Below are 15,030 nucleotides of genomic sequence, written 5' to 3'. Positions count from 1 at the left end.
AACCAAAAGGGTTCTTGCAAAGCCCCATAGGAAAATCACTCCCTGTTTTTTTTTTTTTTTCTGCATGCTTCCTTGCCTCTTCTTTGGGCTGAGAAACCCTAAAGACAGTGGCCATTCTTTGTGTCCATCTGAGCTCCACCAGGCCCTGGTGGCCTCTGTACCCACTTGGCGTCTCTGTGCTCCAGCAGAGGAGGAGCTCTGGAAGCCACCTCTGCAACCCCACACTGCTCTGCCTCTGGCATGGGGAAGGGAAGAGAGCAGGAATGGGGAAGATTTAACCCCATTTATTGTGAAAGGCTGGAGGAGGGAGAGGTGTGTTCGTACCCCACCCTGCTCATACCAGCAAAGGGTGCCTTGGGGACACCTGGGCCAGGCAGTCCCCAGGGCTGTGGCATTGCTCCAGTAAGTGCCACCTGCAGGTACTCGAGGTTCTAATGGCATTCAAGTGCATTTTTCAAATATTCTCAGAGCTGATAACACCTCTGCTGCTCCAGAGGGGGGCTCAGTGCCTACCCAGGCACACATCACCCACATGGGACAGCAGAGTGGGCATCCCAGGGTGGCACAGGCACCTGAGAGAGCAGAGCTCTGCAGTCCTTCTCAGGAGCTGGAGGGAACCCGACAACTCACACAGCTACCCGAGTCCCACCACAATTTCTCACCCCAAAGTCCACCTCTGGTGGAATGAAGATGGATGTGAGCTCCCAGATCAGAGCAGGTGAGGAGGGAGCAGGGTACCTTAATGAGTCAGGGGAGTGACAGCCAGTGCCTGGCACCCAGGGCTTTGGTTTGCCTTTCTCCTGAGATCTTATCACCTGCCAGCAGGAATGTGTGAAATGAGCCAAACAAAGCACATGTGGAAATACTGTCTGGAGTGAGGAATGGAAACTTTGGGGGCAATGGGCTGGGAGGGAAATGAAATGCAGGGGGGCTCGGTGCCTCTGCATCTGGGCTTTGTGGTGGTGCTTTCCTCCCACGCCCAGTCTGTGTGTGAGTGGACTCAGGATGATATCAGAAGGATGATATATTTGCAAACTTGCTGGCTTGTTCCCAGGTTTGCTGCAGATTTCAATGTGAGCTGGACCAGAGGGGCTGGTTGGAAGAAGCACCACCCTGCAGAAAGCCTGTGCTCCCTCCGTCCCCACTGCCAGCCCATCGTGAATGGCATCACCCCACTGTGCCCCAGCCACGTGGACCACAAACAAGCCTGGCACCAGCCAAAAGCTGCCTGGCTGTCCTCCCATGCACCTGCTCTCCAAGGTGGGGGGAGATGGACCGTCACTGAACTTCAGTTCTGGTGGCTCTGTGAAAGGGCTGAGTGCTGTGTAAGTGCTGAATCACCCCTGAAGGTTTATTTAAACCCGAAGGAGTGGATGGGGCATTGACTAGAGCCGGTCCCACTCCTCCCCCCGGGGAGAGCTGCTTGCGTCACGGCTCGGCACCGGCTGTGCAAACAGAGCCGGGGGCCAGCCCGGGCAGGGATGGGGCTGGGACAGGGCCCAGAGCAGTTCCTGGGTTCCTCTGCATCCCTCCTTCTAGGAATGGGCAAACCCTGCCTCGCCCATTCATTCCCTGAGCATCCCTGTGCCTGCAGGGATGGGAGCTGGTGCAGCTCTGGGTTCACTGGAGGGGGGATCCCCACCTTTGGGTGCACCCACAGCAGCACCAGCACAGTGGCCAGACCCCCATGACTTGCTGCTGGAGTAAAAGGGGGCTTATGCCCCAAATTATCTGCAGAGTCACAAGTGCTTTACATCACCTGGCATGGGCAGGAGAGTCACCCTGGCTGAGGGCAATGGCCTGCTCTCCCTGCCTCTGTTTCTCTGACACGAAACAAAGGCAGCATTATTCCCACTCTCTCCAAGGTAGGAGAGGTCACCTCTGTCAAAGGCTCAAAGCCCCTAGATGGAAAGTGCCATTAGCCTGGCAAAGATCAAAGCGAATTTCCCAGCATGCTTGGGTAGCTCAGGATCTGTTTCATTTCCTAGGTACTGTACGAGCAGAAAACTCCATCCAGCTGCTCCCCTGCCTTTATCATGAGAGACCAAGAAAAATCAATTCTCAAAGTAATTAAGAAGCAGTTGAAAATGCACCGTATGGCTCGGCATAGTGCCATGTAACACCTGCGGGAGGCTTTTGCCAAGACAGGTAACTGAACCCCAGGGAGCATCCTTGGAGGAAGGATCCCCCTTGGAGGTGCATCACAACCAAGGGGTTGGGGTCGCTTAATAGCATGGGGGAGGCGTGAGTGGGGCCAGAGAGCTGAGACAGGCAGAAAAAACCCAGGGAGAATCAGCTTTTTCTCTTCCCCTTCTGTTTTTAGCTGGAGGAAACATCCCCTGAAACTGATGCCAAGCCTGGCTGGAGGGCTGCTCCACCATTCTCTGTCTCTGCAGGGAAGCTCCAGCACAGGATTTAGCTTACACCTGTCCCGTTGCTGGGGAAGAAGTGGACTCCAGAGATGCCCAGGGCAGGGCTGAGCTGGGAGCCCGGCCGGCATGGCCCCAGGCTCTGGCTGTGCCGGTGTAATCGCGCTGTGCTGCCGAATGACCTTGGGCTGAAAACAATTCCACGCTCGGGCCTCAAAGGCTGTGTCTATCAAGGTCAACCAAAACAGCCCTGGCAGCACGTTTAACCAGTGGGGGAAGGAAGGGCTTTGCTCTGCTCTGGCCAGGCCAGCACAGCCCAGGGAGGGTGAGAGGGTGGCAGAGCTGTGGGGCACCAGGATGGGCATGGGCAGAGGGTGCCAGCCTGGGCACTGGCTGATGGATGCTGACCTGACTGCTCACGAGGCTGGGAATGACACCTTGGCCTCCTGCTGCCTGTGTGAGCTGGGAAACCCTGGGGTCAGCATCAGGATCTGGGAATGCTGGCACAGGATCAGCTCAGGGATACACAATGAAAGGGCTGGGGAAGGCATGGGGGCACTGAGAAAAGGCTGGGGGCAGCAAGGACAGGCAGGGCTGGAGAAATAGGTGGAGAAAAATCTTCAACCCCTCCAGCAAAGTCCACTTATCAGGGACAGCAGGCTGTAAACCAGGCATGTGTGCCCTGCCAGCACCTTGGCTACCTGGGCAGGGCTGGGCCCTTTCCAACAGCCTCGGCAAACCCTGGCACAGATTGTTTGTCTGTGCCTTGAAAATGGAAAATGGGGGATTTATACAGTTTTGCAGCATGATACAATGTAATGATTTTCATTCCTTGTGAATGGGAGGGATGCTCAATGCATTGTTAGCCCGTCTATGCGGATGCAGCAGATCAGGGGAGAACACCTTGCACATGGAGGCCTGTGAAGGGAAAGGCTGTCTCTCTGGAAAAGGACTGATAGATCAGAGAGAGCTCAAGGATCAATACAAAGGAGCAGAAACCTCGGGGAGGGGTGTATGGGAGTGGAGAATGATGCTTAAAGGGGGAGAGTCGAGTCTGCAGCTTGTCAGGGATGAGCTGGCATCAGGGATGCGACGCAGCGAGCCAGGAAAATGTCAGGGGCTGTTTTGCTTCAGGTTTAATGCTGAATATGTTCCCATAAAGGGAGAGGTGGGGGCTGCAGTGAGGCCCCCAAACATCTCCAAAGGGACTGAAGGGCCTGGGGTTCCTGCTTAGATTTTACCTCCGGCAAATTCCCGTTACAGCTGATGCTGCAAGGAGAAAATTGAAAGAGGAAGGTGCTGAGATGGTCCCTGTGTCTGTGAAACAGGGGATGTGGTCAGCACCTTTCCTTCTTCCCCTTGGGGAGCAGGAAGGGAAGGGAAAGGCAGTGCTTCAAAAAACATCCATGATTTTTGTGTGAGGGTGATTCAAAGAGACTGTGGTGGTCTCAGAAGTTTCTACCTCTCTTCTCATTGTCACAACAGCAGGAGGGAGAGAAGGGAGGCCTGAGCACATGGCAGAGAGATGGAAGAGCTGGCACTGAAGGGAACGTGCAGAAATCCAAGCTGAAACTCCAGTCCAAAAATTCCCCAGGAATATTTCCCCCCTTTGACCCTCCTCTCCCCAAAAGCGTGGCAGATGCCATCCCTGCATGGGCACAGGGCTGCTGCACTAGGGGAAGGGCTGGGAGCAGCAAGGGAAAAGCAGAGCTCACACATTGTCCCACAAGTGCAGCAATTCAAGCCCATCCATATCAGCTGGTGAAGGGCAGGAGGATCCTCCCTCAGATAGTTTTGTCCAGAGTCGGTGTGAGCCAGGAATCAAGGACGAGCAGGGAGCGATGAAGCAAAACATGGGAACTTGGGAGCTTGTGATGTCTGCCCCAAGGTAAACCCAACAGCCAGGGAGCTTTTTGCTTGGTTCCCCTTTCTTTCCTCTCAGCTTTTGCAACATCCCAGAAGAGATGGGAAGAGAGCCCCAGCCATGGCTAGGGAGGTGGCCAGGCCCCTCACACAGTGGTGAATATGGTGACTGGCTGGTGGCTTTGCTGTCAAGGTGTCTTCAGCCTGGGAGGAAGTGGTGGCACCCAGCCATGTGCTGGAGGCCACATCCTGCCATCCTACTGAGGCCAGACCTCGTTGCCCCTAAAGCCAGGAGACACGAGGCCGGTGCTGCTGCCCTCAGGATGCTGGCAGATTGATTGCCTTCTGATTCAGTCCAATAATCAAGAGTAATTGCCTGGCAGTTCCCTCCCTGCCTAATGGGCTGTCTCCCATCGTGGCTCCCCAGCCTGGCTCCACCCAGCCTGCTCACAGGGATGCAGCAGAGCACAGCATCCCACCCATCTCTCACATGCCCCATCCATCTGCCCAAGACCCCCATGAGCCCTGGTGGCCTCTCCACCTGGCCCTGACCTGATGTTCCCCATCCCAAACCCATCGCCCCAGTGGTACTGTTGGAGTTTTTCCTGCTTTATCAGCACATTGGTGGACCACACTTCCCAGCCACGAGGGCCATCAGCTCTACCAATGCCTTGTGGCTCCCCTTATTTGACGTATAATCTTCTAATTAATAATCAGCCTTTTCAAAGTGGAATGCAAACATTAATTAATTCCCCACGAGGCAGGTAATTAACAGCCATGACTCCCATTTTACTGCCAGGGAAGCTGCGAGAGAGAGATCTTGCACGATCCACATCGAGGTGACAGAGGAATGACCAGGCAAAGGCAGCTCTGCTCCAGCTTGGCCCTGCAGGAACCCAAGGCTGGGTCCCCTTCCACTGAGGGCTTCCTGTGGGGACTCTCCTGGGCTATCCCTTCTTTATTACTGTGGCCATCTCCAGCGAGGAGGGGATGGCATAATCCCAAAGTGTCCTGGCAGGACACATCCATCACTGTGGCCATCTCCACACGGTGGGGATGGCCTGGTCCCAAAGTGGCCTGGCAGCACACCATTGCCACCTCTGCCCTGTGGGATGAGGCATGGCCCTGGGGTGGCCCAGAAGATCCTACAGGTCTCCTGCCCCTCTGTAACACCCCCTCCAAAGCACCCACCTGAGTGCACCCGTGGTGTTGAATTTTGGGGCACCTTCACCAGGACAAGGCACTCCTGGGGAAGGGGATGCCATCCAAAGGAAAAGGGTTTCTCTTGTATTCCCATTCATGCCTGGTGTCCCGCTGCCTCCCATCCCCCTAGGTAATTGCAAATCTCCATCTCAACAAGCTTTTGCAGGTTCCTCCTGCTGCTCTCCTCCTTTGTTCATCCCACAGCAGGAGTAATGAAGGGGGTGGAATAATGCCTGGGTCCCCTCCAGTGACACCCATATGGGCAGCTTGGGGAGGGAGCCCCATCCTCATCCTCACTGTGATCTCTGCAGCTCCCTGATGACAAAGAGCTTGCTGGTGTGGCCTGCAAGACCTAGACTGCAGGCCTGACTCCGGCCTCTATGATGCTGGACAAGGGGTATTCCATGGAGAACAGGCATTTTGAGCCTTTTTCTCCCAGAGAATTTTTTTTTTACCTGTCACTACAGTTTTTAAGCGGCTGAGATTACACATCCAAGGTCCCCACGCTGAAGTCTCTGTGCTTCCAGCCGGCAACAGATTGCGAGTGGCTGCTGCTACTTTACCTACAGGACTGCTTAATTAACTTGATTAATCAGCCTGTATTCGCACAATACTCTGGAGACGCAAAGCCCTCTGGTTGCTGCTGCCGGCTGCTCTGTGGCCACTGCCCTCCCCTTTATTCCCGACCAGTGTCGGATGGTCACAGGCAAGAAGGCAATTGCAGAAAGGCAGCCTGGACTGGAGCAGCCACGTCTCCTACTCCAGCAAGGTTTGGAGCAGAGAATAGAAACAAATATTGCTCAAATCTGACCAAACCACTGCTCCCGTGGTGTGCCCTGCCAGCACGGGCAGGATGGAGAGCAAGGACCAGGGTCCCGTGCTTGACTCGATGCCTGAGCCAGAGCCAGCGGAGCGTTCCCTTCTCCCCGGTCCCGCTGCCACCGTAGGCACACGGACATTAACAGTGCCCAGTGGCGCCGGCGGCGTTCCCGGTTGCCCGGGCGGGTCCAAGGGCCGAGGGCCTGGTGGCGGCCGGCAGGAGCCTGTCGCCGCCGCTTGCTGACATCAGCAGTGAACTTGGCCCTGCGTCCCGCTCGTCCCGCTCCCGGCCGGGGTCACCGGTGCCCGCCCGGCCCAGGGGTGCAGGTGACGGGCGCTCCACGTGCCCCGCGCCGGGCAGCGCCGCAGGCGGGCCGAGCAGCACCCCCGGGACCCCACACCGCGCTGCCCCCGCGCACCCCCTTCCTTCGGGGGCTGCATCCGCCCGGCTCCCACAGACACGGGGGGGCGAACGGGCCGGGACCCCCACCCGCGGGGCTTTGTGTGAGGGCTAGCGTGGGGGGGCTGCACGGAGGCAGCACAGCGCCGCGGAGCGCGGCGGGCGCGAGTAGGGCCCGGTCCCCGGGGCAGCGCAGGGACAGCGGGGGCCGCACCCCGCCTCAGCCCCGTTCGCTACCCCCTCACCCCAATATTTTCCCCCGTGTCGGGGCGGCGGGGCGGGGCGAGGCTTGGGGGGCGTGGTCAGACCTGGCCAATCGGAGCGGCGCATTCCGAAAGTTTCCTTTTATGGCGAGGCGGTGGCGGCGGCGGCCCGATATAAAGCGCGCGCGGGCGGCGGGCGGGAGCCGCCGCGAGCTCTGCCTGCTCTCACTGCGCGCGCGCCCCGCTCCCGCCGCCGCCTCGCGCCCGCCCCGGCTCCGACCGCGCCAACTCCCCAAAGGTGAGAGCGGCACCGCGACAATGGGGGATAGGACAGTAATAATATTAACGAGAACAGTAACGAGGCGGTGTTATTATGAATCTCGGTGTGATCGGAGTTGTTGGGACATGGCGCGCCCTTTGTGCGCTGGCGGGGTGGCGGCGCCGTAGCGCGCTGCCGCGTTTTAAAGGATAAGACGCAGGTCGCGGTTTAAGGCCGGTTTCGGGGTGATGCTTGCGGAGGGGGGTCGCGCCCCTGCCACCCGTGGGGCTAATCTGCCCCGTAAGAGGATTGCTGGTGCGGACGGGGGGAGCGAGCGGCTCGGCTGATGTGTCCCGGGAGCGGCGGCGCGGACGGGGGGCGCGGGGCTTTGTCTATTCCGCGGAGCCGCCCGTGCCGGGGTCGGGGCCCGGGGGCGTTGTCCCCCGTGAGGAGGGGCGCGGCGCCCCCGCCTCGCACATACGAATAATCGTGGTGGCTGTTGCTGGCGGGGAGGGGGCGGCACCCCTACATGGGGCGAGGCTTTGGATCGGAACAATGCGGGGTTGGGGGGCGCAGGGGGGACCCCCCCGTGTGCCCGGGGCGCAGGTGCAGACGGGCTGCCCGCTCCAACTACACTTCCCAGGCTGCCCGTGTGGGGCGGCACATGTGCAGCAGCTGCTGCCGCCCCCCCCCCCCCCCGCCACCGGATTACACCGGCGCGGCCGGGGCTGAGCCTGGGCGGGCGGTAATTGCATAAGACGCTGGCTCTAATCCTGCCTGTGGTGCTGCCGGTTGGTGGGGCAGAGCCCCGGTCACGCTTGACTAGTGAACTGGGCGTGGTGGCCAGCGCTTGTCCTGCTGCGGCTCCTTGTAGAAGCCGGCTGAGGCTTTGGGGGCTGTGCAGAGGGGTCGCATCCCGCTGGCGGTGCCTGGCACACGGCGACCACCGGGTGTAACCCCTTAGGCTGGGTGGGCGCGTCAAGCCGCGCTGACTGGCACATGGCGGGGCTCTGAAGAGAGCACCGGGCGTGACCGGCGGGGCTGTGCGGAGGTGTTGAGCCCCTCTGGCCGGCTCAAGGTGGGGCACCGGGCGTGACCGGCGGGGCTGTGCGGAGGCATCGAGCCCCGCTGGGCGGGACGCGGCGGGGCGCTGGGGTGTGGCGGCCACGCCCGCCCGCTCCGGGGAGTGGCCGCCGCCGTCCCCCCGACAGCCGGTGGCGGGCGAGGCGCGGCGCGCTCCATCCATTGCCTTTTATGGTAATAATGCGAGAGGGCGCAGGGACTTCCTTTGTCCCAAATCCGCGCAGTGCCGAAATCTGGGAGGCGTCGCCCCCTCTAGCGGGCGCCGGGCGAAGCGGAGCGGCGCCGGCAGGAAGGAAATGGGTGGGGAAGGCCTTGGCGGCATCGCCTGCGCTTCCCGCCATCGCCTTCCCTTCCCGTCTGCCGCCGCGGGACGGGGCTCGCCGTGTGAGTGGGGATGCTCATGTCTCCTTCTCTCCTCTCCTCCCGCAGCTAGCCATGGATGACGATATTGCCGCGCTCGTTGTTGACAATGGTTCCGGTATGTGCAAGGCTGGTTTCGCCGGGGACGATGCTCCCCGTGCTGTCTTCCCATCCATCGTGGGTCGCCCCAGACATCAGGTAGGTGGCTGGTTGTGCTTGTTGTCTAACAAAAGAGAGGAGTTGAGGTGGCAAGAAGCTCTTTTATTTTTCTTTGTACCTTGAGAGGCCTGTGCACTGCAGCACAGCTGGTGGGGAATCCAGCCTCTTGCAGAGCCTTTGTGCAGTGTGTGTCAGAGCAGCTGAGTGAATGTCTTTCCTGATAGGTGACAGCAGAGGGACAATAATTGGAGGCTTAGCTTTGAGTAAAAGGGAGTTATGCACTCTTCAGCTGTACTTACCACATGGTCTTTGTTCTGCAGGGTGTGATGGTTGGTATGGGTCAGAAAGACAGCTACGTTGGTGATGAAGCCCAGAGCAAAAGAGGTATCCTGACCCTGAAGTACCCCATTGAACACGGTATTGTCACCAACTGGGATGACATGGAGAAGATCTGGCATCACACTTTCTACAACGAGCTGAGAGTAGCCCCTGAGGAGCACCCTGTGCTGCTCACAGAGGCTCCCCTGAACCCCAAAGCCAACAGAGAGAAGATGACACAGGTGTGTAGAACTTTGCAGCTTGGAGCTACAGCAAATAATGGCTGTGGGCCAGCTCTCCTCTTCCATGTTGTCCTCTCCTTCTTCACCACTATTCTCCCTTTTTGCCATCTTTACAGGGTTTTCCTTTCCTGACCTGAGTCTCCTCTTTGCTGGATCTTGACAGGTTTTGTTTGCTCTTCTAAGCTGGCTTTCTCTGAGACTGAACTAGCAACTTGTCTAACTGCTGTTTCTGACTAGGCACACTAATCTATTTACAGCCCTTGAGTGACTGTACTATAGCTTACTTGGCATTTGTTTGTTCCTTGCTGTGATATGTGGATGGGTCTGTAGCAGTGGTGTCCCTGCTCAGGCTCTGATCTGGCAGGTGTGGGTGGAGACCAGGTGAGATAAGCATGGACTTTGAGGGGAAGTGTAGAGATGCCTCTTATCTAGGGGCAAAAGTAAGACCATTTGCATGGACTTGGTATAGGTGTGTAGCAAGAACCCTGTGTTTTGCTGTTGACTCAACCCCTCCTTTTCTCTTCCTAGATCATGTTTGAGACCTTCAACACCCCAGCCATGTATGTAGCCATCCAGGCTGTGCTGTCCCTGTATGCCTCTGGTCGTACCACTGGTATTGTGATGGACTCTGGTGATGGTGTTACCCACACTGTGCCCATCTACGAAGGCTATGCCCTCCCCCATGCCATCCTCCGTCTGGATCTGGCTGGCCGTGACCTGACGGACTACCTCATGAAGATCCTGACAGAGAGAGGCTACAGCTTCACCACCACGGCCGAGAGGGAAATCGTGCGTGACATCAAGGAGAAGCTGTGCTATGTCGCCCTGGATTTCGAGCAGGAGATGGCCACAGCTGCCTCTAGCTCTTCCCTGGAGAAGAGCTATGAACTCCCTGATGGCCAGGTCATCACCATTGGCAATGAGAGGTTCAGGTGCCCTGAGGCCCTGTTCCAGCCATCTTTCCTGGGTAAGTCAAGCTTTTCTAGGATACTCTGTTGCCCCTTAATGTTCCTTCTGTGAAGGGTGACCTGGAGACCATGGCAGTGATGTACCATGTTTTTACTGCTGGTCTGTAGCAAGGCTTGTGCTTCTCACCAGTCAGCCTCACGTCCTACACAGCTTAAGGCTGCTTGAGGAACTTGAGTCAGTAGAGCCAGGTTGAGTCTGTCCCAGCCGTGGCTCTGTAGTGCCTTCCTGCTAAAAGGACTGCTGGTCTCTTGGTTGCCTGTAGTATCTTCTTAGGCTTCCTTGACTTTGTCTGAGCTCTTGTTGACTTGAAACTTCTGTTTCTTCACAGGTATGGAGTCCTGTGGTATCCATGAAACTACCTTTAACTCCATCATGAAGTGTGATGTGGATATCCGTAAGGACCTGTATGCCAACACAGTGCTGTCTGGTGGTACCACAATGTACCCTGGCATTGCTGACAGGATGCAGAAGGAGATCACAGCCCTGGCACCCAGCACAATGAAAATCAAGGTAGGATGGAGTTGGGAACATCTCACCACCACTGTTGGGCTGAAATATGCAGCATACGTGGAGGATGGTATGCTGGAGTCGTGCTGCAAAAGACACAAACCATGTCTGTCTGGTAACAGCCTTAATGGCCTTGGGCTGGATGGGGTGGCACCCACCCAACTGCGTGAATAATGGGATTAAAGACTGACTGCAGAGGAGGAGGGAGGTGGGTGTGTGAGGCTGTGTCTTGATCCTGTTTAGACTTCATGGTATCTTGGCCAAGGTTAGATAAGGGAATTAGGCAGCCCCATGTTGCAGGGCTGTGCGTGGGCTGTGAGCGTAGCATGATGCTGTGTCTGACTGGTTGCTCCTCTTCCCTGCAGATCATTGCCCCACCTGAGCGCAAATACTCTGTCTGGATCGGGGGCTCCATCCTGGCCTCCCTGTCCACCTTCCAGCAGATGTGGATCAGCAAGCAGGAGTACGATGAATCCGGACCCTCCATTGTCCACCGCAAATGCTTCTAAACCGGACTGTTTCCAACACCCACACCCTTGTGATGAAACAAAACCCATAAATGCGCATAAAACAAGACGAGATTGGCATGGCTTTATTTGTTTTTTTTTTGGCGCTTGACTCAGGATTAAAAAACTGGAACGGTGAAGGTGTCAGCAGCAGTCTTAAAATGAAACATGTCGGAGCGAACGCCCCCAAAGTTCTACAATGCATCTGAGGACTTTGATTGTACATTTTTTTGGTTTTTTTAATAGTCATTCCAAATATTATAATGCATTGTTACAGGAAGTTACTCGCCTCTGTGAAGGCAAAGCCCAGCTCGGAGGGAGTCCACCAGTTACAGCTGGTGTTAGGTTATAATTGCTTGTCTGTAAATTATGTAACCCGACAAGTGTCTTTTTGTATCTTGCCGCCTTAAAAACAAAACACACTTGATCCTTTTACTCTTCGATTTGTCAAGCAAGCAGCCTGTGTTCCCCAGTGATAGATGTGAATGAAGGCTTTACAGTCCCCCACAGGGTCTAGAAGTGGTGCCAGTATGTGGGGGAGGGAGGGGCTACCTGTACACTGACTTAAGACCAGTTGAAATAAAAGTGCACACCATAGAGGCTTGACTGGTGTTGGTTGTTCTTTTTCTTTCTTCTCATGCCATTTTTTGACAGTTGCTCCCTGCTGGGATCTCACCCTGCCAGGCTGCATAGCTCTGCTATCAGGCTGGGGGGATGCTGGTGCTTTAGGGCATAAGGCAGATGGCTCTGGGTGATATGAGAGGGGTAGAACTGAGCCTGCCAAACCTGTGGGTCTCCAAGGTTGCTGTGGGCTGGAGTTTTCCAGATACTGCCAGCGTGTGCAACAGGGAGCTGCTGGAGGAGCTGGGCTTACTGGGGAAGTCACCTGCACCTTCCCAAATGTTGCTCTGTGTGTGTGTCTCCCTCTTCAGTGTTTTATGTCTCATGCTGGACTGATGGAAGCAAGTGAGGTGTGCTGATCCCATAAAAAAGCCAAAGCAGCTGCCTTCTCCCTCCACCAAGATTCCTTTGACTAGTCTGCAGCTCTGTATGGGGCAATGTCCTTACCTCTCCCTGCTCCAGGTATCAGAGCTTGCCTGTCCTGCTCCCACTTTGCCCTGGGAGGGAGGCGTGGGTTCAGGCCAGAGACTCATACCCTGGCAGTGTGCTGGCTGGGTGTGGAGCAGCTTTCAGGTGAAAGCAAGAGAAAGTCCTGTGAAGTGGAAAAAATTTACTTCAGAGAGCCGGGCTACTGGAGTGTTACATGGGTGGGGCTGGGAACAAGGTGCAGGGAGGAAGGAGGAAGCTTTGGCAGGGTGAGTGACACAACTCCAGTGGTGGTACCTGCCTCCAGCCCAGCCTTTGCCAGGAAGGTTTTGGGCTTACTGACTCTACCCATCCTTTGAGCTTCCAACCCCGCTGTGAAGCTTCAGCCTTGTTTGATCAACTTTGCTGGCTTTGTGGAAGATAACGGGGTGATCCTCAAAGCTGGAACCCTGTTGGGTACAGTGATGTCCACAAGTCCCCAGAGCTGGAGTCACATTTGTGGAAAAGAGACAGAAGACTGAGGCTACTGGGTCAGGAACCAGGAAAAGCTGAGCCAGGTAACACTGCTGCCAGCTCTGGGAGACCAGACCTGGGAGCCTATTCAAGAGTGAAGCTTCCCAAGGCTCTGCCACCCTCGCCTGCCTTTGAAGAGCTAATGTCTGTGATTGTGTCATGCTCGCAGCAGATGAAAGGCAGGGAACAGGCTCTAGTTCCTCTTTAATCCTCTGCCTGGCCTGCTCCTGCTCTGGCATCGTACTCTACTCAGGGTGGACCTGCCGGTTTCTGCCCTTCATCTCCCCAGGATCCCTCCTGGGTGCTGTGGGAGCCTGGCAGGGCTGGAGGTGCAGATGGTGGGCTGAGCTGATGAGTACTGGAAGCACCAGTTTGCAGGAGAGGAGGTGAAACTGGTTGGAGTAAGGCCCAAACTGAGCTTATAACCTGGGGAAATGGGGTGAGGAAGAGGCAATGGCAGCTCCTGGGGAGGGAGTTGGTGGGAGTGGGGTAGGAAAAAGGCCAGCAGCCAAGAAGAGATGACAGCAATAGGGAAATGGGGTGCCTTTCTTCAGCCTCTTCTGAAATGGTCACTGATCACTGTGGGAAAATGTACTGAAACACAAAGAATAAAAGAAACTGGTGGTGGTGAGAAACCAGTGAGCAGCAAAATGCTTGGGGCTGAGAGCAGCTCAGGTGAGCAGAGGTGTGGGCACAGGCAGACTGGTGCAGAGCTGCTGGACACAGGGCAGTCGGGATGATTTTCATGATTTTGATGATTTTGGCTCCACAGCCAACGGCGGTATGCTGTTAGTTAACACTTGGCAGGGCTTTTTCTCCTTTCTTCCCATTTCACTTGCTGTTTTGGGTAACCAGCCCCCCAGTAAAATGAGGCTGAGCCTTCCACAGCCCTTCCTGGTGCCTGTCCAGAGTGAGGCCATGGTGTGCACAGCCATGCTGCAGGCTGCTCCAGCAAGGCTCCCTTTATCCCTCCTCTGGGCCATTACATGCTGGAGAAAAGAATGCAGTACCGGGCAGGGACAACTGCAAGCATTACTCACTGCTCCCATCTCCAGTGAGCACGGGGGAGCCCAGAGCTGTTTCCTCTCAAGAATGTAGAGTGCTGGAAAAGAGGGGATTTTTAAAGCACAGTTTCTCTGCCATGGACTTTCACAGGGCTCTATTCACCCCTCACTGTTTCACAGAGGTGGGGAAATGCCGAGAGGCCTGTCAGGGAGGGCAGTAGAGGAGCCATGTCCTGGCTTTGTTAGACTCAAAGGAGAAGTTGTGTGGGGAGTAATCAGTGATCTATCTCCTCCTCTTCTCTAGCACACAAATAGCCAGGGGATGTGGGGAGACCAGAAGCTTTAATAAGTCCACCCACAGGCCAGGCTGAGTGTGTCCCCCTGTCTGGCTCAGCCATGGTGATGTTCCAGGACTCCTCAGGCTGCAGAGGAACTTGGCTCCAGATCCTTCCAAGACATCCAGCCCTTTCCTACTTCCCTGTAGCTGCCCCAGGAGAGATGGCTCAGCTCTAGAGAGCTGAGCAAACATGTTTTACACCCTTTCTTCCCTCAGAGTTCCCAACTTTCCCTCCTGCTGGAGACAGTCGCTGGCACTTCACCTGCAATTAGCTGATGACCTGGAAAGTCACCTCACTGAGCTGCTTATGGAATCAAGCCACCGCCGGGAATTAGTGATGTCCTTGGCAAAGGAGATGGTTGAAGCTCTTGGGATTTAGCCCTGAAGGGCCTCATTGTCTCTCAGCTGTGTCAGGGACAGTTGACCAGAAACGGTCCTTGGATGAGGAGGGTCCTGTTCTCTCGTTAGTGAGCATGTGCTCCTCCAGGAGAGGTGCCAGCTGGCTGTGTGGAAAAATCCCAGGGAATCTCAGAGCATTCAAACTAAAGTGGCCTCCTTGCAGAGGTCCCCTTGGAGGATGCAAAGCACTAGCCTTAGAAAATGGCCATTCCAAGGTACCTGTTCAGTGATGGGTCTGTGGTATTGGCCGTGCTCAGAGGAGCAGCCTTGGTCTCTGAAGTCGTTCTTTGCAGGACTGCTGACCTGGAGCCTGCCCTGACGTGCATTATACCCATCTGTAATCCACTTTAGCAGGCCTTACAGTATTAAACCATATCAGGGATTGAGAATCACTTCCAGCAGTGGAGCTAGCAATCCACCCAAGCATACCAAGTGCTGTGGCTGCTACAGCCCTGCTGTGCTTTAGTCAA

General features: G+C 56.2%; 2 protein-coding genes across 2 annotated transcripts; one reads left to right on the top strand and one right to left on the bottom strand.

Moving 5' to 3' along the window:
* The first annotated feature begins 7,050 nt into the window (after positions 1–7,050).
* Positions 7,051–11,866, top strand: ACTB (actin beta). Its single transcript, XM_059861219.1, has 6 exons — positions 7,051–7,155; positions 8,629–8,757; positions 9,039–9,278; positions 9,807–10,245; positions 10,576–10,757; positions 11,120–11,866. The coding sequence occupies exons 2-6, from the start codon at positions 8,635–8,637 to the stop codon at positions 11,261–11,263; spliced, it is 1,128 nt and encodes a 375-aa protein (XP_059717202.1). The 5' UTR covers positions 7,051–7,155; positions 8,629–8,634; the 3' UTR covers positions 11,264–11,866.
* LOC132335493 (WAS/WASL-interacting protein family member 2-like) lies at positions 7,319–8,362 on the bottom strand. The gene has a single exon (XM_059862075.1). It carries the CDS (start codon positions 8,360–8,362, stop codon positions 7,319–7,321), a length of 1,044 nt encoding a protein of 347 aa, XP_059718058.1.
* Positions 11,867–15,030: the final 3,164 nt, after the last annotated feature.

Source organism: Haemorhous mexicanus, chromosome 17 (genome assembly GCF_027477595.1).
Source record: "Haemorhous mexicanus isolate bHaeMex1 chromosome 17, bHaeMex1.pri, whole genome shotgun sequence".
In the NCBI taxonomy this organism is placed as follows: Eukaryota; Metazoa; Chordata; class Aves; order Passeriformes; family Fringillidae; genus Haemorhous; species Haemorhous mexicanus.
The sequence above is the reverse complement of the archived record's forward strand: the minus strand, read 5'-3'. Positions and strand labels throughout refer to the sequence as shown.